At 42.1% G+C, this 22621-nt stretch overlaps 1 protein-coding gene across 2 annotated transcripts in view; it reads right to left on the bottom strand.

The window, feature by feature from the left end:
* The window catches only part of LOC139154702 (protein lifeguard 3-like), a 30611-nt gene extending 8505 nt beyond the window's left edge, over positions 1-22106 (bottom strand). The window contains exons 1-8 of one of the 2 annotated variants that reach the window (XM_070729615.1): positions 22026-22106; positions 19816-19880; positions 18089-18174; positions 16585-16649; positions 14252-14305; positions 12953-13003; positions 10298-10337; positions 5525-5562 (exon numbers count right to left, since the gene is read on the bottom strand). In XM_070729615.1, the coding sequence (XP_070585716.1) occupies positions 5525-5562; positions 10298-10337; positions 12953-13003; positions 14252-14305; positions 16585-16649; positions 18089-18174; positions 19816-19873 (392 nt within the window). In that variant the 5' untranslated portion in view covers positions 19874-19880; positions 22026-22106. Of the gene's footprint in view, positions 1-5524; positions 5563-10297; positions 10338-12952; positions 13004-14251; positions 14306-16584; positions 16650-18088; positions 18175-19815; positions 19881-21714; positions 21952-22025 lie in introns of those variants that run through there. The other variant, XM_070729607.1, reaches the window with a different exon arrangement.
* Between the last annotated feature and the right edge of the window lie 515 nt (positions 22107-22621).

The following is a 22621-nucleotide window of genomic DNA, read 5'->3' as shown; positions in this document are numbered from 1 at the left end:
TGCAGATTTAGTAGAAAGTCTGACAGTGTTGAGGGAATTATTTGTTTAGTAGAGTGATGGCGTTCGGGAAAAAACTGTTCTTGTGTCTAGTTGTCTTGGTGTGCAGTGCTCTGTAGCGACGTTTTGAGGGTAGGAGTTGAAACAATTTGTGTCCAGGATGTGAGGGGTCAGTAAATATTTTACCCGCCCTCTTTTTGACTCGTGCAGTATACAGGTCCTCAATGGAAGGCAGATTGGCAGCAATTGTTTTTTCTGCAATTCTGATTATCCTCTGAAGTCTGTGTCGGTCCTGTTGGGTTGCAGCACCAAACCAGACAGTTATAGAGGTGCAGATGACAGACTCAATGATTCCTCTATAGAACTGAATCAGCAGCTCCTTGGGCAGTTTGAGCTTCCTGAGCTGGCGCAGAAAGAACATTCTTTGTTGTGCTTTTTTGATGATGTTTTTGATGTTAGGTGACCATTTTAGGTCTTGAGATATGATAGAACCTAGAAATTTGAAGGTCTCTACAGTTGATACTGTGTTGTCTAGTATTGTGAGAGGTGGAAGGGTGGAAGGGTTTCTCTTAAAGTCTACCACCATTTCTACAGTTTTGAGTGTGTTCAGTTCTAGATTGTTCTGGTCACACCACAAGGATAGTTGTTCAACTTCCCGTCTGTATGCAGATTCATCATTGTCTCGAATGAGTCCAATCACTGTTGTATCATCTGCAAACTTCAGTAGTTTAACAGATGGATCGTATGAGATGCAGTCATTAGTGTATAAAGAGAAGAGAAGTGGTGAAAGTACACAGCCTTGGGGGGCACCTGTGCTAATTGTACATATATCTGATGTGATTTTTCCTAGCTTCACCTGCTGCTTCCTGTCTGTTAGGAAGCTTGTGATCCACTTACAAGTGTGTTCAGGTACCGCTAGCTGATTTAGTTTGGTTAAGAGAATGTCCGGTATGATGGTATTGAATGCTGAACTGAAGTCCACAAAGAGGACCCTGGCGTAGGTCATTGGAGATTCAAGATGTTGAAGGATGTAGTGTAGAGCCAAATTAATAGCATCATCTGTTGATCTATTTGCTCGGTATGCAAATTGCAGGGGGTCTAACAGTGGATCCGTGATGGCTTTCAAATGCAACATCACTAGCCTTTCAAAGGTTTTCATAACTACAGATGTTAGAGCAACTGGTCTGTAGTCATTCAGTTCCTTGATGGAGGGCTTCTTTGGCACTGGGATGATAGTCGAGCGTTTGAAGCAGGAAGGAACATAGCACAACTCTAGTGATTTGTTGAAGATTTGGGTGAAGATGGGGGCCAATTGGTCAGCACAGACTTTTAAGCAAGAAGGAGTTATCTTGTCTGGGCCTGGTGCTTTTCCAGGCTTCTGTCTGAGAAATAGATCTTTCACTTCCTTTTCTGTGATCACTAGGGGTTGTAAACACAATGGGATGGGTTCAATTGTAGAAGATTTAGCTGTTGTTGGTGTGTCTGGGATGGAGGTTGTGCACATAAGTGGTTGAGGTTTCTTTTCAAACCTGCAGTAGAACACATTCAGGTCATCTGCCAATTGCTGATCTCCTTCAGCCTGGAAAGGTGGTTTGCTGTAACAGGTGATGTTTTTGAGAGTTTTCCACATGTTTGCTGGTTCATTTGTTGAGAATTGATTCTTTAGCTTTTCAGAGTAGTTCCTTTTTGCTGCACTGATCTCCCTTGTTAATATATTTCTGGCCTGATTGTACAGCATTCTATCACCTTTTCTGTAGGCTTCCTCTTTGGAATGACGTAACTGCTTGAGTTTGGCTGTGAACCAAGGTTTATTGTTACTGTATATTTTCAAGTTCCTGGTTGGTACACATAGGTCTTCACAGAAGCTGACATATGATGTTACAATATCTGTGAGTTCATCTAGATCTGCAGAGGTGTCTTTAAAAATATTCCAGTCTGTGCAGTCAAAGCAAGCCTGTAGCTTTAACTTTGCTTCCTCAGTCCAAGTCCTCACTGATTTAATTATTGGTTTTGTGGCTTTAAATCTTTGTTTGTAAGCAGGTACAAGGTAAATCATGCAATGATCAGAATGACCCACAGCTGCTGCTGCTGCTGCTGCTGCTGCTGATGATGCTTTAAGGGACCTCTGGTGGCGATGTCGGGGCAGTGCAGAGTGAATAGGATGAGCTCTGTCCTTTAACTTCTGGTTTTCTATTGTATACAGAGATTACTGGATTTTCTTAAATATTGTGGTTTAAGATTGTTCTCTTATTAAGATCATATATAATAAAAAAATATTTGATTGTACCTAAATGGACAAACTAACAATTGAACTGAAAGGACAAATGGATTTGGAATATCATGCAATATGGAAGAAAAAGTACAATTGGATTGAGAACAGAAAAAACAAAAAAGGAGAGACGAAAATATAAGAAGAAATATATAACTGAAGTGTATGGAATATACCTGAATTTGAATATAATGATGTGTAAATAATATGTAAATGTAATTATATGTAAATAATATATAAATGAGCACAATTATGTATAAATTATGAGCATTTATATAAGAAAAAAAACAGAATAAAAATTTATTTTAAAAAATGCCTTTAAGAATATGATTATTCAATTTTATTATTAATATAAGATTTACAAAGTTTATGAAAATTCTTATAAGCCACGCAGAAAGTGATCATAACTAGGATATACAAACTTCTTGCAGTCATCAATGGATATCAAGAAAGGCCTGTTTGATTGACTGCAAAACTGGTATAAGAGAACTCAGCTATTCTCAACCTAGGCCAGTATACAGTGTTCCCTCAATTTTCGCGGGTTCAAACTTCGCGAATAGCCTATACCATGGTTTTTCAAAAAAATTAATTAAAAAATACTTCACGGTTTTTTTTCCTATACCACGGTTTTTCCCACCTGATGACGTCATACGTCATCGCCAAACTAATAAATTTTGCAAATAAATAACCAAAAAAAAAATTATTGTTAATAAATAATTAGGTTTATAAATATAAGGATCACTAAGTGTCTTATTCAATGATGAGTACCAGTAATAATGGTGAGTAAATGGTTGTTAAGGGAATAGGAAATGGTAATTTAGGGGTTTAAAGTGTTAAGGGAAGGCTTGTGATACTGTCCATGGCCAAAAATGGTGTATTTACTTCCGCATCTCTACTTTGCGGAAATTCGACTTTTGCGGGTGGTCTCGGAACGCATCTCCCGCGAAAATCAAGGGAACACTGTACCTCTTAAAAATAAACACTACCAATTTGTAACAATTAGGGGCATTAATGTAGAACCCTAACCCTAATCCTAACCTGAATATTCTTCACATCAATCTAAGACACTATCGTTTCTGAAGAAACTTCCAAGATATTCTCATGCACCACACAACTCATTCGAATCTCATTTTACTAAGAAGAAACATATTATTCAAGTTAAGGCAGAACTTTTCCAGAAATATTACTGTGCTATTTTTCAACAGTTATTTTAAAAGGTTCACAACAGGTTCTTAAATAGTCATTCAATCTTTCTTCGGAATGTTTCCAGATGCAAAATCTATCATGCTTTTAGTACAAAATCTTAAACAGGAAGGAAATATGGTTTATTTTAATTTTAAAGAGGCTTTAGCCATACAACAGTCAATGACAAAACGAATATAAAATATCTTAAAACACAATGCCCAATAACTGATAGCAATGATGTATTCATAACAAAAAATGAAAACAAAGAGTGTGTTGGTACTTTTAAGGAAATAAGAGGCTTTATTTGCCAAGCCTTTCTAGTAGAAATTACACTGGGGAACAATTTGTAACACAATTTCTGTAGAGTTTGATTTTTGAGCTTTTTAATAGTTAATCGGGCATGCTGTTTTCAAAACTGTAGTTAGTTTTCTTCTACCATGTCAAGTTTTTTCTCTATGCCTTTCATGTGCCGGTGTCTGGAGGCTGTTGGGGCCTGGATGGGTGTCAACAGACTCACACTCAACCCGGATAAGACGGAGTGGCTGTGGGTTTTGCCTCCCAAGGACAATTCCATCTGTCCTTCCATTACCCTGGGGGGGGAATTATTGACCCCCTCGGAGAGGGTCCGCAACTTGGGCGTCCTCCTCGATCCACAGCTCACATTAGAGAACCATCTTTCAGCTGTGGCGAGGGGGGCGTTTGCCCAGGTTCACCTGGTGTACCAGTTGCGGCCCTATCTGGATCGGGAGTCACTGCTCACAGTCACTCACGCCCTCATCACCTCGAGATTTGACTACTGTAATGCTCTCTACATGGGGCTACCTTTGAAAAGTGTTCGGAAACTTCAGATCGTGCAGAATGCAGCTGCGAGAGCAGTCATGGGCTTACCTAGGTATGCCCATGTTTCACCAACACTCCGCAGTCTGCATTGGTTGCCGATCAACTTCCGGTCACAATTCAAAGTGTTGGTTATGACCTTTAAAGCCCTTCATGGCACTGGACCAGAATGTCTCCGAGACCGCCTGCTGCCGCACAAATCCCAGCGACCGATTAGGTCCCACAGAGTGGGCCTTCTCTGGGTCCCGTCAACTAAACAATGTCGGTTGGCGGGCCCCAGGGGAAGAGCCTTCTCTGTGGCGGCCCCGGCCCTCTGGAACCAGAGATTAGAACTGCCCCTACCCTCCTTGCCTTTCGTAAGCTCCTTAAGACCCACCTTTGTCGTCAGGCATGGGGGAACTGAGACATCTCCCCCGGGCATATACAATTTATGAATGGTATGTTTGTATGTATGTGTGTTTAGAAAATGGGGACTTTTAAATATTTTTAAACAGTAATTTAGATTTGTTGTAAATTGTTTTCACTTTGTTGTGAGCCGCCCCGAGTCTGCGGAGAGGGGCGGCATACAAATCTAAATAATAAATAATAAATAATAAAATAAATAAATATATAATATAGTTAATTAGTCAACATGATCATCAAATTGTATTTTTTACATAGCCATCTTGCTAACTTCCTGGAAAATCTTGCTGTAGTCAGTGAGCGATTCCACCAAGATTTGAAGGTCATGGAGGCACGGTATCAAAATAGATGGGATATACAGTACATGTGATGGCTGACTATTGTTGGAGGATCAAACGAAAATGTCCACAGATTAAACACTCCAGAAAAAGCTATAAGTGAAATTTTTTGCCCTAATATGTATAATTACCGCTGGATAAAAAAACAACTATTTGTATGTATGAACATAATTTAACTTGCACTAACTATTATAGCCTTTGTATGAATAAAATTATTCTTTGTAAACAATATATTTGGTAAGTTTTTATTTTATTTTCCTTTATATGCACAATTTGTATGGCTTTTGAGGGTATCCTGTATCTTAAAAAGTTGACGTGATAGACCAAAACTGTGGTTATTTTTGGATCCAGAGATCAAAAGTTAGTTGCTCACAGATTTAAGTCAACGAAATTGCTGTTCCCCAGTGGTATTCAATACTTTGCCCTTATCTTTTGAGAAAATTCAGCTTATCCCCATTGTACACTTATCACTCTCATTTACTCCTATGTACAGTACCTAGCAATGGTGCCTGTCATAAATGCCACAGACAATGTCTAAGGAAAAAAGCAAAGCAGAAAAGAAAATTAGCAAAGCATTATGTACATAATACAATATTGGCTATATCTATTATTTCACTGCAATTTCCCCCCCGTCCCCATTCAGAAGTGAACATAACTTAACAAGCAAGCCTAGATTTAAACATTTTTAGTGAATTTCCATGGTATCATCTGAAGCAAGAATAAACAGACATGTAAAAATGCAGATTGCTTTATGGAATACATTCCATAGAAATTGAAGGCAGACATAATAAGAGTAAATTCCCACATCAATGCATTTCACTTCATCATTTTAAAAATATCATTATTGTATAGCCAAATATTAAACAACTATCTTTCAAAATACTGTGCTGGTGAGGTAAATAATACAAAATTAAACACATGTCTTTTTTGAAAAATATAAGATGAAATCACCTACCTTTGCAGAAGGAATGATAACCAAAAAGTGGAATGAATATAACACTTATTTGTTTGTTTGTTTGTTCGTTCAATTTCTATGCCGTCCTTCTCCTGAGACTCAAAGTGGTTTACAACATGTTTCAAAATCTGATAAAATTACATTCTGAAAACCCAAAGTTAAAAATTAAACAACCAGATTCATACGTCATACAACCAACATTTGATCATCAGGCGGGGCAAGATATCAGAGTTTCAATGGCCCCAAGCCTGCCGGCAGAGATGGATCTTTAGAGCTTTATGGAAGGCAAGGAGGGTGGGGGCAGTCCGAATCTCTGGAGGGAGCTGATTCCAGAGGACCGGGGCCGCCACAGAGAAGGCTCTTCCCCAGATGACATTGTCTAGCTGATGGGATATGGAGAAGGCCAATTCTGTGGGACTTGACTGGTCGCTGGGATGCATGAGGCAGAAGACGGTCCAGTAAGTAATCTGGTCCCATGCCATATAAGTATGATATCTGAATAATTAATTTAGAGATTCTGTTTAATTCTGTGTGAATGAAAAACACTGCAGGACTGGCTGCCTGTTTTACATGTGCAAATATCAATTTACTAAGAAAAATTCTTAAATCTATCCCTAGCATTATTTTTCAGTGATAACTCCAAGTAGACCTAACTCTAAATCTAATTCCAACCCTAATACTAACCTTAGTTTCATTTTTAGTGGCAATAGGGTTTTCCCCACGTATTTAATCCTAACCCTACCCTAGCTGCAGTTTCATTGGAAATGGCAATGGGGTTTTGCCAAGTATTTAGTTCTGGACCACAAACAAATATGAAAGAAAAGTTGTCACTGAGACTTTCCTTAGAAAACCACTAAGAATTTATCCCAAGCACTAGTTTTCGACCATCACACCGAGCAGATCTAACCCTAACCCTAATTTTATTTTAGTTGGCAATGGGATTTCCCCGTATGTTTTATCCTGGACCACAAACAACTTTGAAACAAAAGCCATCATTAACACTTTTCTTAGAAAACCATTAAGAATCTATCCAAAGAGCAAAGAAGCAGAAACCGCCGCCACAAAAATTCATAATCTAGAAGAAGCTCAAATGAAACACTCTTTCCTTTGGGGGTCCAAATAGTGATGTTAACAATTAGACAAGTCCATAATGAGAAAAGTGGTCACTCTTAATTAGGTCATAATCAGGGGTGGGCAGCAGGCAGGACAGGGTGGAACGCAGTTCCACCGGCAGAAATGAAGATGTGTGTGCAGCTTCAGCTGATCGACGGCTGTCACTTCCTGGATTACTGGTCTCGTCTCAGCTCTCCTTTTTCCCCCTGCTGCTGCATCTGCACTCCTTGCTTTTTTCCTCTTTCCTCCTTCCTGGCCTCAGACGAGCTTCCCTCTCTCCTGCCCGGCTCCCCTCCAGCCTCACGTGGCCACCTCCCATCTGAGCTGTAAGCAGAAGGTGTGGGTGGAAGCGGCACTGGCAGCATTTATGCTTCTGGCAACACCTGTTCGCCTAGCTACCCAGCCTGAGGCGGTGGGGGGCGACCCAGGAAGGAGAGCGTGGGAAAGGCGAAGCAAATTGTCACCCCAGCGAGCGACACTGGTAAGGTTGTAAATCAAGAACTTAACAGTTCACAATGATGATTGTTCAAGCCACTCCCACCTGGTCACATGACCGGCAAGCCACTCCTACCCAGTCACATGACCATTAAGCCACACCCACAAAATAACCCACACCCACAGTGTGGCAGTAAAAATTTTGGCTGCCCATTACTGGTCATAAGCCATCAATATTAGTACCTTAAATTGTATAGTTAGCAACTAGAAATCAAGGCTGATCTTTCAGTAAAGAAAGAAAGTATTAGATGATTTCTAAAAACTTGTACTGGTTAATAGCCTGGGTTTGTGATGGCGAACTTAGGGTACATGGGCCAGAGGTGGCATGTAGCGCCCTTTCTGTGGGCGTTCCATGCCACCTTCCACCAGTGCCTTCCACCAGCCAGTGCAAAATGCAATGCGCGCCTTCCACCAGTCTTTGCGTCTCTGCCACATATGCATGGCAGAGTGGAGTATTTGTGGGACAGGTGCATGTATGTGCATGAATGAGCAGGGGGTGGCATGCATGGGGCCCTGGCGCACATTGCATTTTGGGATTGCGTGCACGCACAGTCACACTTTGAGCATTCGGTCCAGAAAAGGTTAGCCAGCACTGGTCTAGGCGTTCAATTTTAGCCCCATTCCAAATTGTTGGCATTAGATTGTGCCATTCCCCCCCGCCCTCAAACGTAATGAATATTTGTTTAAAAGGGAAAGATACGGTTTAGATAATCTATTTGAATGTACAGAGACATTTGTAGTTTGGCAGCAATGAAATCATTTTCCTGCCAAGTGTTTTAATAATCTACAATTAATTTTTACTTGAAGATTTTGTAATAAAGCAAACTGCGCATTGGTCGTGCTGACGGATGATCTCTGGCGGGTCCGGGGTAGGGGTCATTCCTTTATCCTAGTGCTTCTTGACCTCTCAGCGGCTTTCAATACTATTGACCATGGTATCCTTCTGCGCTGGCTGGAGGGGATAGGAGTGGGAGGCACTGTCCTTCAGTGGTTCACCTTCTACTTCTCTGGTCAGTCACAGTCGGTGTTAGGGGGTCAGAGGTCGACTCCTAGGTCTCTCCTTTGTGGGGTTCCTCAGATCCTCTTCCTCCTGCTGTTTAATATCTACATGAAACCGCTGGGTGAGATCATCCGAGGACACAGGGTGAGTTACCATCAGTATGCTGATGACACTCAGCTATACATCTCCACTTTGTGTCCACTCAGTGAAGCAATGGAAGTAATGTGCTGGTGCCTGAAGGCTGTTAGGGTTTGGATGGGTGTCAATAAGCTCAGACGCAAACCTGACAAGATGGAGTGGCTGTGGGTTTTGCCTCCCAAGGACAACTCCATCTATCTGTCCATTACTATGGGGGGAGACTGTTGACTCCTTCAGAGAGGGTCTGCAACTTGCACATCCTCCTCGATCCACAGCTGACCTTAGAACATAATCTGTCAGCTGTGGCATGGGGGACTTTCACCCAGGTTTGCCTGGTCCACCAGTTGCGGCCCTACCTCGACAGGGAGTCTCTACTTAGTCGCTCATGCCCTTATCACTTTGAGATTCAACTACTGCAATGCTCTCTACCTGGGGCTACTTTTGAAGAGTGTTCGGAAACTACAGATCATGCAAAATGCAGCCACATGAGCATCCATGCGCTGCATTGGCTGCTGATTGGTTTCTGAACGCAATTCCAAGTGTTGGTTATGACCTATAAAGCCCTACTTGGCATCAGACCAGATTACTTAAGGGACTGCCTTCTGCTGTATGAGCCTCAGTGACCGGTCAGCTCCCCCAGAGTCAGTGTTCTCCAGGTTCCTTCAACTAGACAATGTCACTTGGTGGGGGCCTAGGGGAAGAGCCTTTCTCTGTGGGGGGCCCGGCCCTCTGGAACCAGCTCCCCCCATACATTTGTAGTGCCCCCACTCTCCTCGCCTTCCATAAGAGCTTCATTTGTGCCAACAGGCCTGGGGCGGGGCCATTAGATATTAGCCCCTGGCCGATGAATGGAATGCATGCTTGATTGTATGAATGAGAGTTATTGATTTTTAACAAATTTGAGTTTTAGACTAGTTAATTTAAGTTTAATATTGGATTTAGGATATTGTTATTGTTTCTTTATATGTTGTAAGCATATCAAGTCTTGGGAGAGGGGCGGCATATATATCCAATTAATAATAATAATAATAATAATAATAATAATAATAATAATAATAATAACAACAACAACAACAACAACAACAACAACAATAATGCAAATATATTATACTCTTTAATCTCTATGTTAGGCTCTTTTGCCAACATTTCAGGTTTCCCCATGTTAGGAATATAACATCTACTAATCTTAGACACATCTACTAAGTTTAGGGGAGACATGATAGCAGTGTTCCAATATCTCAGGGGTTGCCACAAAGAAGAGGGAGTCAACCTATTCTCCAAAGCACCTGAGGGTAGAACACGAAGCAATGTCAAGGAAAGAAGCAGCTTAGAACTAAGGAGAAATTTCCTGACAGTTAGAACAATGAATCAGTGGAACAGCTTGCCTCCAGAAGTTGTATATGCACTAACAGTGGAAAGTTTTTAAGAAGATGTTAGATAACCATTTGTCTGAAGTGGTGTAGGGTTTCCTGTCTAAGCAGGAGTTGGACAAGAAGACCTCCAAGATCCCTTCCAACTGTTATTCTATTCTATTCTAGCCCAACTTGTAACATAAATCTACTACTTACAAAAATTGTCATCAGGATTATGTTCCATGGAAATCGTCTCCTGAAAAAGACCAGAGCATTAGTCAATGGCCATACAAATTATCCCACTTTAAGAAAAAATAAATTTTGGCAGGACTTTTTTCAAAGATATACCAGACTTCCGCATGTTCTATTCCAAGCAGTTTCCTTAGTAGGACAATTCTACTTGAAGCTTCTTAAGAGCACAAGTTATTTAGCAACAGAAGGCTCCCAAACAAAAGATTTAAAAAAGCTACATTTTGATTTCTATCTTCATCATTCCTAAGCAAAGCCATTGTAGCTTGAAACCTTTAACCCGAAAAAGATTCTGCATCCTGACTTTAACAGGGTTATTGTAGAACAATAGGATGAGGAAAGTATGCTGGATATGTTTGCGGCCTTGAACTATTTGCAAAATAGGCATCTAGAGGGGGGGAAAGGCTAATAGCTTTCCTACTAAAGAAAGTATAGATGTAATTTATATGTAGAGAAATTTAGCAATTTGGGCCCCATTACCAAGAAAGAAAATAATGAACACATTTTAATGAAGGAATTTACTTTGTTCCCCTGAAAACAAGATCCACATCCAAATAATGATAATGATAATGATAATGATAATGATAATGATAATATAAGGAGGAGGTGGGGAGGAGGAGGAGAATAATAATAATAATAATAATAATAATAATAATAATGAGGAGGAGGAGGAGAAGAAGAAAAAGAAGAAGAAAGAAAGAGGAGGAGGAGAAGAAAGAGAAGAAGGAGAAGAAGAAGAAGAAGAGGAAGAAGAAGAAAGAAGGAGGAAGAGAAGAAGGTGAAGGAGAAGAAGAAGAGGAAGAAGAAGAAAGAAGGAGGAGGAGGTGGAGGAGGAAAAGAAGGAGAAGGAGAAGAAGAAGGGGGGGGGAGGGGAAGAGGAAGACAAAGAAGAAAGAAGGAGGAGGTGGAGATGGAGAAGGAGAAGAAGGAGGAGGAGAAGGAGGAGGAGGAGGAGGAGGAGGAGGAGAAGATGGTATACGGCAGCAGGTGCAGTCCACCACTTCCTTGGTCAACACACTCTGGGGCTCTGCAGAGCAGAAGGCTTGGAGCATACGCCAGGCGATCCCGACACATGAAGCGTTAAGGCAGGCAATCCCGACCCACAGGCTGCAGGCAAGCTGAGAGACGTGAAGAAGAGCCTCCTGTGGTTGCCCGCCGTTCCAGCCCATTGCCACTCCACTTTCCTGCGACCCTCAAGGTGTGTCTGGATCACCTGCCTCCCTCCTGCCTCTGCTTCTACCTGCTGCTTGCACAAGTACTCCTCACCTGTGCTGCACACTCTGCAATTGCTGCCAGACGCCGTTGGGCTGCGAGCACTTGCCGCCTACACTGGCCACGCCTACCCCCTTCACTAGGGCTTATTTTCAGAGTAGGTCATATTTTCAGGGAATCACAGTAAAGCTTCAAAAGGAAAGTGATTTATGATAGAGTTTTACATTACAGTCCCCTGAGCTGTATTTTTCGCTACCCCACTGCGTCCCCCCTCCCCCTGTCCGGGCAGTAGCCCACCTCTGTGTATAACCATCCTGTAGACAAAATTTGCATTGCAGGTCAGCAATATTTAAAGTTACAACAGCACTGAAAAAAGTGGCATGACCTTTTACCCCCCCACACTGTATGACTGTTGCGGCGCAGGAAGCAATGTCTTGTGAGAAGACAAGTGCGTGAGAGAGATTTTGGCAATTTTTTGCTCCCACACATGCACGGAAGCAAAAAATTGCCGAAATCTTGTGCATGTGCTTCCCCTCACAAGATTTTGTTTCCTGCGCTTGCCTAGAAGCAAAATCTCGCTGAGACGCGCACGCTCGCCAACACCTGGAGCTGCGTGCGCATTGCACCGGTAGCGGCGGTAAGTAGGAACCCCCACCTGCTGTAGTTGTCTTTTTCCCAGCGGCTGATAAGGTCCCACAGAGTTGGCCTTCTCCGGGTCCTGTCGACCAAACAATGTCATTTGGCGGGCCCCAGGGGAAGAGCCTTCTCTATGGCGGCCCCGGCCCTCTGGAATCAACTCCACCCAGAGATTAGAACAGCCCCCACCCTCCTTGTCTTTCGCAAATTACTTAAGACCCACCTATATCACCAGGCATGGGGGAACTAAGACATCCTCCCCCAGGCTTTTATATTTTATGTTTGGTATGTATGTGCTGTTTGGTTTTAATTGCTTGTTTTTTAATATTGGATTTGTTTTACTGCTATATTGTTTTATTATTGTTGTGAGCCGCCCCGAGTCTTCGGAGAGGGGCGGCATACAAGTCCAATAAATTATTATTAATTATTATTATTGCTTACCTAATCTAAGCCCTTTGATTCTTGTTATGATGCTTTTCATGCAAATTGATTTTTTAACTGCAACAATCCCAGAACTATAAACATGATTGCCGTGTGTGCACAGCCATTATTTGCAAATAATAGAAGTCCCTTGCCCACGTCTCATTTTTACTATCTCTTGTTTGTCCCGCAGAGGGAGATAAAAAGGGCAGGAATCATCGATCGAGGCTGTATTTCCACAACCAGAATGCCAACCCCTTTAACCACTTCTTTATCCTTCATTCTAGAATCCCCAATACATTTTGAATGGGATGCATCATAAAATCAGAGATATTACCTGTAAGGGATACTTACCGGATCTTTTGACAAAGCACCAGCATTAGGTAACAGATCACAAATAAGGCACTGGGGAAGTAGAAAAGACAAATTACTGCAAACTGAAAGGCAACAAGTATGAACAGCAAGCTACCCTCTTACATTTAGTAACCCTTTTTTTTTCAATGAAAGTCCTCTAAGCCATAAAATTGAACATGTTTATTAAAGTTTTATCAGAGGTTTCATGAGACTGTGCTAGGTTAAAAAGGTAGGACATACTTCCTCTGAAAAGTGAGTGGTGGTCATTAGACTCTGTCCCCTGCCCGATGAATATATGGTGGGTTTGTTGATTGAATGGATATGTGCTCATTTTAATTGGTTTTCTGGTTTTTAGATTTAATTCTTAACTTTAATTAATTGGATTTCGATGTACATTGTCTTTTTTATATGTTGTGAGCCGCCCTGAGTCCTTGGAGAGGGGTGGCATATAAATCTGATTAATAATAATAATAATAACAACAACAACAACAGCAACAGCAACAGCAACAACAACGACAGAGCCGGGGTGGTGTAGCAGGTAGAGTGCTGTACTGCAGGCCACTGAAGCAGACTGTAGATCTGTAGGTCAGCATTTCAAATCTCATCACTGGCTCAAGGTTGACTCAGCCTTCCATCCTTCCGAGGTGGGTAAAATGAGGACCCAGATTGTTAGGGGCAATCTGCTGACTCTGTAAACCTCTTAGAGAGGAGCTGTAAAGCTATGAAGAAGTGGTATATAAGTCTAAGTGCTAGTGCTTTTGCCATAAACGATTCCAGTTATCTTCTTTGAGAGTGGAAGGGCTGCTTTGCAGAGGCACTCCACCCCCCTGGGGTGAAATCAATCTGGCACAAAGCCCTTCCACTCTCCAAGATATTCACCAAAAAAAGATCCTGTAGGATCCTGATGGACCTTTCTCAGTCTGGTTTCAGCCCACAGAAACCAGAAGGAGTTCTGCAATATCAGCTTGCCACCTTCCCTGCCAGCCTCACTGTTGCTTTCTGAAGAGGTCAGCAGAGAAAATAGCAAATGGCGAGTATATGATCATGGAGGACTTGGCAACCCATGTTAAGTGCAAATAGATTGTCGAGAGTCCAGGTCACAATCGTATGACTGCAGGGCTGCTGCAATTTCTGTAAATTCATGTTGAAAATTGTAAGCCCCTGTGTTCAGCATCATTACAATTTCGAGGACTACCTGTACTTTCCAATATGTTCTTCAACTGTATTATCAATATATCTAAAAGGCACTAAATTAAGGAAGATTATAGCAAAACAATAGCTCACCAATGGCATACTTACTTAGATATATAATAGAGTGAATTGTGATGGATCACGTAAGTGCTCACAGGTGGCCTGTTGAGAAGAATGACATGAGATCAAGTATTACTGGACTGTCAACCACTTTTGACCACAGTTAGCTAAAATTCCATTAAGATTATTTTACAGTTTCATTTTCTCTTTTGTGGTCAAAAACATTAATATTTATTTATGTATTTATGTATTCATTCATTCATTCATTCATTCATTCATTCATTCATTCATTCATTCATTCATTCATTCATTAGATTTGTATGCTGCCCCTCACTGTAGACTCCGTAGACACTGTTTGCCAACAGTGGTGGGTTTCAATTTTTTTTTACTGCTGGTTCTATGGAGGTGGCTTGGTGGGCATGGCAGGGGAAGGATACTGCAAAATCCCCATTTCCTCCCAATCAGCTGGGACTCAGGAGGCAGAGAATAGATGGGGGCAGGGGCAGTCAGAGGTGATATTTACTGGTTCTCTGAACTACTCAAAATTTCTGCTCCCGGTTCTCCAGAACTGGTCAGAAACTGCTAAAACCCACCTCTGCTTACTCATCAACTGGGCCACACCCAGAGCTTGGCTTGTATCTAGCTGCTGATTAGCCTATATTCACTATGTATTTTGGTGTGCAATTACTGAAATATATACCTAATGCAAAAAGGCGACCTTTAAGCAAATAGATATCTCCTTACCAAGTTTAACAAACATTTTCTGCATGTCTATAGGCTTCTATAGGCAGCTAAAGGAAAATACATTTTTTCACTGCTGCTTGAATGCACTGTATACTAATAACTCTACTAGTCCATAAAGGGTTCTAATCTTGCTTTAGAAACATTTAACCTGGATGACCTTTGGCCAGTCCTTTTTTCTCAGACCAACCCATCTCACCGGGTTATTATTATAAGGGAAATAGGAATTAGATATGTCTGCTACCTTGAGTTATTTATAAAAACAATGCATGTGGAATTTTTTAAAAACCAAATAAAAGTAAAGAAATTCTAATCTCTATCTTTAGAACATCTCAGAAATAATAGGCTTTGGGGGAATCTAAAAAAACCCACATTTACTGTCCAAAAATAGAGGGAAGTCTGCCACTGGAAGCATCATACACTTCTGTGGCGCAGTGGTCAGAGTGCAGTGCTGCAGGCTACAATTGCTGATTGCTGGCTGCCAGCAGTTTGGGAGATTGAATCTCACCAGGCTCAAGGTTGACTCAGCCTTCCATCCTTCCGACATGGGTAAGGACCCAGATTGTTGAGGGCAATAGGCTGACTGTAAACCATTTAGAGAGGGCTGTAAAAGCACTGCGAGGCGGTATATAAGTGTTACTGCTATCACCATTGCTTCTTTGATGACATGGCAAGCTTTAGAAGGCTTTGGAGCATCAGGAGCCAAGGTTCCCCCTTGCTCCCCTGGAGTTAATGTAATTTATTTTCATACAATCAGAAGCAGTACAGTGATACCTCGTCTTACAAACCCTTCATTATACAAACTTTTCGAGAAACAAACCCAGGGTTTCAGATTTTTTTGCCTCTTCTTCCAAACTATTTTCACCTTAACAAACCCAAACCGCCGCCACTGGGATGCCCCGCCTCTGGACTTCTGTTCCCAACGAAGCACCTGTTTTTGTGCTGCTGATATTCCTCTGCTGGGATTCCCCTGCAGCATCACAAAAACACGGAAGTCCCGGAGGTGGAGTTTCCCATGGAGGGGAGCCTCCAGGAAGTGCAGCATCACAAAAACACGGAAGTCCAGAGGTGGGGTTTCGAGGACTTCTGTGTTTTTGCAATGCTGCAATTTTGCTGAGGCTCTCCTCGCTGGGAAACCCCATCTCTGGACTTCCGTTGCCAGCAAAGTACCCATTTTTGCACTGCTGGGATTCCCCTGCTGGGATTCCCCTGCAGCATCACAAAAGCACGGAAGTCCCGGAGGTGGAGTTTCCCATGGAGGGGAGCCTCAGGGGAATCTCAGCAGCACAAAAGCAGGTGCTTCGACTGGCAAAAGGGGTGAATTTTGGGCTTGCATGCATTAATCGCTTTTCCATTGATTCCTATGGGAAACATTGTTTCATCTTACAAACGTTTCACCTTACAAACCTCGTCCCGGATCCAATTAAGTTCATAAGACGAAGTATCACTGTAGTAGGACAAAGCGGGAAGGGGTAACCAAAAAAGCCTCAAAAAAGGGAGGGAAGATGCAACCCTTCTCTGTGCTTGAGCCTGACGGATACTGAGTCTGGAGGGGTGTCAACAATCATTGTCCATCACACATTCTTGGTCCCATCTCCATCTGGCATGGCTTTGTCTTTCTTGGACCCATGAACACTTACACAAAGGTGAAGACGGCAACAATTGCCACAGTCACTAGTAACTGAAGGATGATGATGCTGTAAACCTGTTTGTGAAGACAAAAGAGATGTGAATTCAAAATGCAGAACAAAGGCCAAGTTATGGGTGACCATATCCAGATGCTCCCACAGCAAGGTAGCAAGAACCAATACAAGAATGAGAGCTTTTTGCTGAATTATATGGAATATTTTAATCTTGCCATATCTTTTGGAGGAGTCTGTAATATGGTAAATGATTTAGCTTTACTAGATAAATGGTCAAAGCAATGGAAACTGCAGTTTAATGTTTCCAAATGTAAAATAATGCACTTGGGGAAAAGGAATCCTCTATCTGAGTATTGTATTGGTAGTTCTGTGTTAGCAAAAACTTCAGAAGAGAAGGATTTAGGGATAGTGATTTCTGACAGTCTCAAAATGGGTGAGCAGTGCAGTCAGGCGGTAGGAAAAGCAAGTAGAATGCTTGGCTGCATAGCTAGAGGTATAACAAGCAGGAAGAGGGAGATTGTGATCCCGCTGTATAGAGCGCTGGTGAGACCACATTTGGAATACTGTGTCCAGTTCTGGAGACCTCACCTACAAAAAGATATTGACAAAATTGAACGGGTCCAAAAACGGGCTACAAGAATGGTGGAAGGTCTTAAGCATAAAGCCTATCAGGAAAGACTTAATGAACTCAATCTGTATAGTCTGGAGGACAGAAGGAAAAGGGGGGGACATGATCGAAACATTTAAATATGTTAATGGGTTAAATAAGGTCCAGGAGGGAAGTGTTTTTAATAGGAAAGTGAACACAAGAACAAGGGGACACAATCTGAAGTTAGTTGTGGGAAAGATCAAAAGCAACATGAGAAAATATTATTTTACTGAAAGAGTAGTAGATCCTTGGAACAAACTTCCAGCAGATGTGGTTGATAAATCCACAGTAACTGAATTTAAACATGCCTGGGATAAACATATATCCATTGTAAGATAAAATACAGGAAATAGTATAAGGGCAGATTAGATGGACCATGAGGTCTTTTTCTGCTGTCAGTCTTCTATGTTTTCTCAACCAAGAAATACCTGGTGCACCAATCAGCTGTTTAGATATTAGCAGAGTGACAGCAACAAGGCACTGGAAACACTTAGCAACATGTATTTGGGGCAAAAGTATTGACAAAAAAAAAATGCTAGCAGACCACATAAGGCTGCTTGGCGGGCCATATGTTGTTCAGGTCTATTCTGCCATTTGCATAAGTATACGTAGAATGTAAGGAAGACTACCTGAGGGAAATAAACAGGAGCTAGTGCCTAAGCAAAAGGAGATGAAACATTTTTTTAAGTCCAGAAAAATGAGGTAACATTTGAAAATGCCTCAGGCAGACACCTCCACTCCATGAAGTATAAGAAATGGGAAAAGCAGAGTTGCAAGATTCTGTTATTTTAGCCAATCTCAGTAGTTGATTGCCTTCTCTGCCCTACATCAGAGGGCTGGTGTCAGACTTACCTTGCGAATGAAGGCTTGCCTAACACTTTTTTCCACCCAATATGCAATTTGGAAGTCTCCTTGTTCCATCTTGCATCTTCTACCCTCTGTTAAGAGAAGAGGAAAAAGGGCAACGTTGATCAACCCTATCTATGAGACAAAATGGCTATCTATCTATCTATCTATCTATCTATCTATCTATCTATCTATCTATCTATCTATCTATCTATCATCTATCTATCTATCTATCTATCTATCTATCTATCTATCATCTATCTATCTATCTATCTATCTATCTATCATCTATCTATCTATCATCTATCTATCTTATCTCTCTCTCTCTCTCTCTAATCTCTCTCTCTCTCTCCCTACCTACCTACTTATCTGTCTGTCTGTCTACCTATCTACCTACCTACCAATCAATCTACCTACCTACCTACCTACCTACCTACTTATCTACCTACCTACCTACCTACCTACCTACTTATCTATCTATCTATCTATCTATCTATCTATCTATCTATCTATCTATCTATCTATCTATCTACCTATCTTATCTATCTATCTATCTATCTATCTATCTATCTATCTATCTATCTATCTACCTACCTATCTTATCTATCTATCTATCTACCTACCTACCTCTACCTACCTACCTACCTACCTTATCTATCTATCTATCTATCTACCTACCTACCTACCTTATCTATCTATCTATCTATCTATCTATCTATCTATCTACCTACCTACCTACCTACCTACCTACCTACCTACCTACCTATCTATCTATCTATCTATCTATCTATCTATCTATCTATCTATTTACCTACCTACCTACCTACCTACCTATCTTATCTATCTATCTATCTACCTACCTCTACCTACCTATCTACATATCTACCTACCTACCTATCTTATCTATCTATCTATCTATCTATCTATCTATCTATCTATCTACCTACCTACCTACCTACCTACCTACCTATCTATCTATCTACCTACATCTATCTATCTATCTATCTATCTATCTATCTACCTACCTACCTACCTACCTACATCTATCTATCTATCTATCTATCTATCTCTATCTCCATCTATCTATCTATCTATCTATCTATCTATCTATCTATCTATCTATCTACCTACCTACCTACCTACCTACCTCTATCTATCTATCTATCTATCTATCTATCTATCTATCTATCTATCTATCTATCTATCTATCTATCTATCTATCTATCTATCTCTATCTCCATCTATCTATCTATCTATCTATCTATCTATCTATCTATCTATCTATCTATCTATCTATCTATCTATCTATCTATTAGATTTGTATGGTGCTCCTCTCCGTAGACTCGGGACGGCATACAAATTGTAGTTGTGATTGGATGAATCCATAGTAGATCTTCTAGGCATGATTGTAGCACTGCTTAATGTATTTGACTGGATGCAAATTACAAATGTATTCATCTAGATGCAAATTGCAATATTGGCTGAACATATTCCTTCTTAAAATAATTTATTATCCACGGATTAGTATTCTGAAACTTCAATAATATTCTCATCTCGATTCTAAATAAAATTATGCATTTAACACTGCCTGTCTAATTTGGTCCCTTCTTTACTGTCCTAAGTCACAGTTTTCCTGACTACCGACATGTTTTCTGCTGCCCCTTAACCCTCTGAAATATTTTCCTTTAACATCCCTTTCATGTAAATTGATTGTGCTGATTGTGTTCTCCCACCTTCAGCTCCGGACTTCTTGCCATCATCATAGGGGGGTGGAGGACCAAGCGTTTCCATGTTGTCCCTGGTTGGTGGAAAAATAACTGGAGTTTAAGATGCTTAAAACAATACATGCACCTGCACAAAAATGTACAAACACATACACAGGAGGTGAAACATAGACCACTGATGGCTAACCGTTTTTTCCTCCGGTGTCAAAAAAATGTGCATGCGCGCAACAGCATGGGCACGTGTGCCACTCCCAATGCATGCATGGGTGACCCATGTGCTCCCCTGTGCTCCCCTGCTCCTTGCACATGCATGGGTGCCCCCCTGACCCATTATAAAACCCAGGAGGCTTCAGGGAAGCCTGCTAGCACCAAAACGAGGCGCGGTGATCCCCGACCTCCACAATTTCTTTTCCCAGTGCACACTGGTTTCCTCCCAGCTTCCTCCTTCCTGTGCCTTCTCCAATCTCTCCAAATGCAGCGTGTGGAAATGCCCCACCCCCAGGGGTGGGCAGCAGGCAGGATGGGGTTCCACTGGCAGAAATGAAGATGTGTGTGTAGCTCCAGCTGATCAGCAGCTGTCACTTCCTGGATTACTGGTCTTCTTTTTTCCCCTGCTGCTGCTGCTGCGCTCCTTGCTTTTTTCCTCTTTCCTCCTTCCTGGCCTCGGACGAGCTTCCCTTTCTCCTGCCTGGCTCGCCTCCAGCCTCATGCGGCCACCTCCTGCCTGAGGTGCAAGCAGAAGGCACGGGTGGAAGCGGCACTAGAAGCATTTATGCTTCCGGCAGCACCTGTTCACCTAGCTACCCAGCCTGAGGTGGGGAGGCGACCCAGGGAGGAGAGCGCGGGAAACGCAAAGCAAATTGTCCCCCCGGCGACACTGGAAAGGTTGTAAGTCGAGGACTTAACAGTTCACTTGAATGATTATGATAGTTCAAGCCACTCCCACCTGGTCACATGGCTGGCAAGCCACTCCTACCCAGTCACACAACTATTAAGCCACACCCACAAAATAAGTTACACCCAAAGTGTGGCAGTAAATATTTGGGCTGCCCATTACTTCCCGCCCCCATGCATGTCCGGCAGACCATCTGGCTGGTAGGAGGCACCCACATGTGCAGTGGGGCTTGACTGGGCGATGGCTGGCATGCCCCCTGTGACACGCTTGCCATAGGGTCAACATCACGCACAACGACTAAATCCTCCCCCCCCCCAATTTTTTTAAATTTTTCTCCACGTTAACATAAAAATTTTACAAATTTAACCTTTCAATATTACATACTCATAATTCCACACTTTTATCCATTGTTTCATGAACCAATATCTCATTTAATTATTATTTTTCTCCCCTTAACCAACACCAGTCTGCCCCTTTAGCTGTTCTTTCTTGCAATTCCCCCTCCCTCTTTCTAACTTTCCTCCTCCTATCTACTTTCTCTTCACTCCTCCTTGATCTCTCTCTCCATCTATTTCTCTCTTTCTACTTCATGTGCTCCCTTCCTTTTTTCCTTCCTGCTTTCCCTTCATTCTTCAACTTCTCTCTCCTTCTCTTCCTCCCTTTCTACTTCCTCCTCCCCATTCTAATACCTTTCCTAGAGTGTCTTCCAACCTAAAAAGTTAAAATAATAAATGTATATCTTAGCACAGTGTTTCCCAACCTTGGCAACTTGAAGATATTTGGACTTCAACTCCCAGAATCCCCCAGCCAGCAAATGCTGGGTGGGGAATTCTGGGAGTTGAAGTCCAGATATCTCCAAGTTGCCAAGGTTGGGAAACAACATCTCCGCCAGCCAGGTCCAAAGAACCAAACTGCCTCTTTTAAGAAAAGAGCGACGGAGGGAGCCCAATACCGAAGCCACCGTAAAGGATCCCAATTCAAGTTGTATCCGTTTACACGGGGGCATCTCTTACCCCATTCCGGTCCACCCGGAGTAATCGGAGCGGCGTCCTCGCACGGACATCGAGTACGGTCTGTTTACTTGGGAAATTCCAGTAACGGAAACCCAGTTGCAACCCCCGCGGAATTGAAATCTCGGATCGTTCTCGAATCCCAGATAAGGAGTAAAATCCCCACTAAAGATCCAGCCCTCGTCGCCTAGCGAAGCCCTACGTTGTCAAAGGCTCCCATCCTCCTCCTCCTCTTCCTCCTAGTCATAGTAGCCTTCGTTCCCACGATATAGGGCATGTTGGCTCCCGACGCGTTTGTGCCCCAGAATCCTTACCCGCGCGTCCCTTCCCCTCGGAAGCTCTTTCCAAAAATGTCGCTCCTGTTTGAAATCACGGCAAGTGGTGGCTTGATGGAATTCAGACAACCGGGGAAGAGAAATACAGTACGTCCTTGTGGGAGAACCCCGCTCGAGGGACTTTTTTGACCAACTTTCTATTGTTTTTGAGGAGGGGGTAAAAAAGAGAGAGAGAGAGAAAGCCTGAGATGCAACTCGGGTGCCTCTAAGAGGCGAAAGCAATGGTTGCAAGCGCCTGTTCTGTAGGATTCCAAAACCAAGAATGGTGCACCAAGTTTGAACAGCAGAGATGGTTCCTGATTTTTAGGCCTGCCCTCCCCTCCCACATTCTGTGCAGTCTTGAGCCCAAGAGATCGATATTAAGGAATCTTGAAATATTTATGCTTTAACATTCCAAATGGCTCAAAAGGAAAGACAGTTTAAGCAATGCAGATCTACAGTATTGCAATAACTGTCAGTCCTGGCCCTGGGATGTTGGCGTTTGCACAGCTCATTCATTGCAATCTAGATCTATCTATCTATCTATCTATCTATCTATCTATCTATCTATCTATCTATCTATCTATCTATCTATC

The sequence above is a fragment of the Erythrolamprus reginae genome, chromosome 1 (assembly GCF_031021105.1).
Source record: "Erythrolamprus reginae isolate rEryReg1 chromosome 1, rEryReg1.hap1, whole genome shotgun sequence".
Classification (NCBI taxonomy): domain Eukaryota; kingdom Metazoa; phylum Chordata; class Lepidosauria; order Squamata; family Dipsadidae; genus Erythrolamprus; species Erythrolamprus reginae.
Note: the sequence above shows the minus strand (reverse complement) of the source record. Positions and strands in the feature narration are given on the sequence as shown.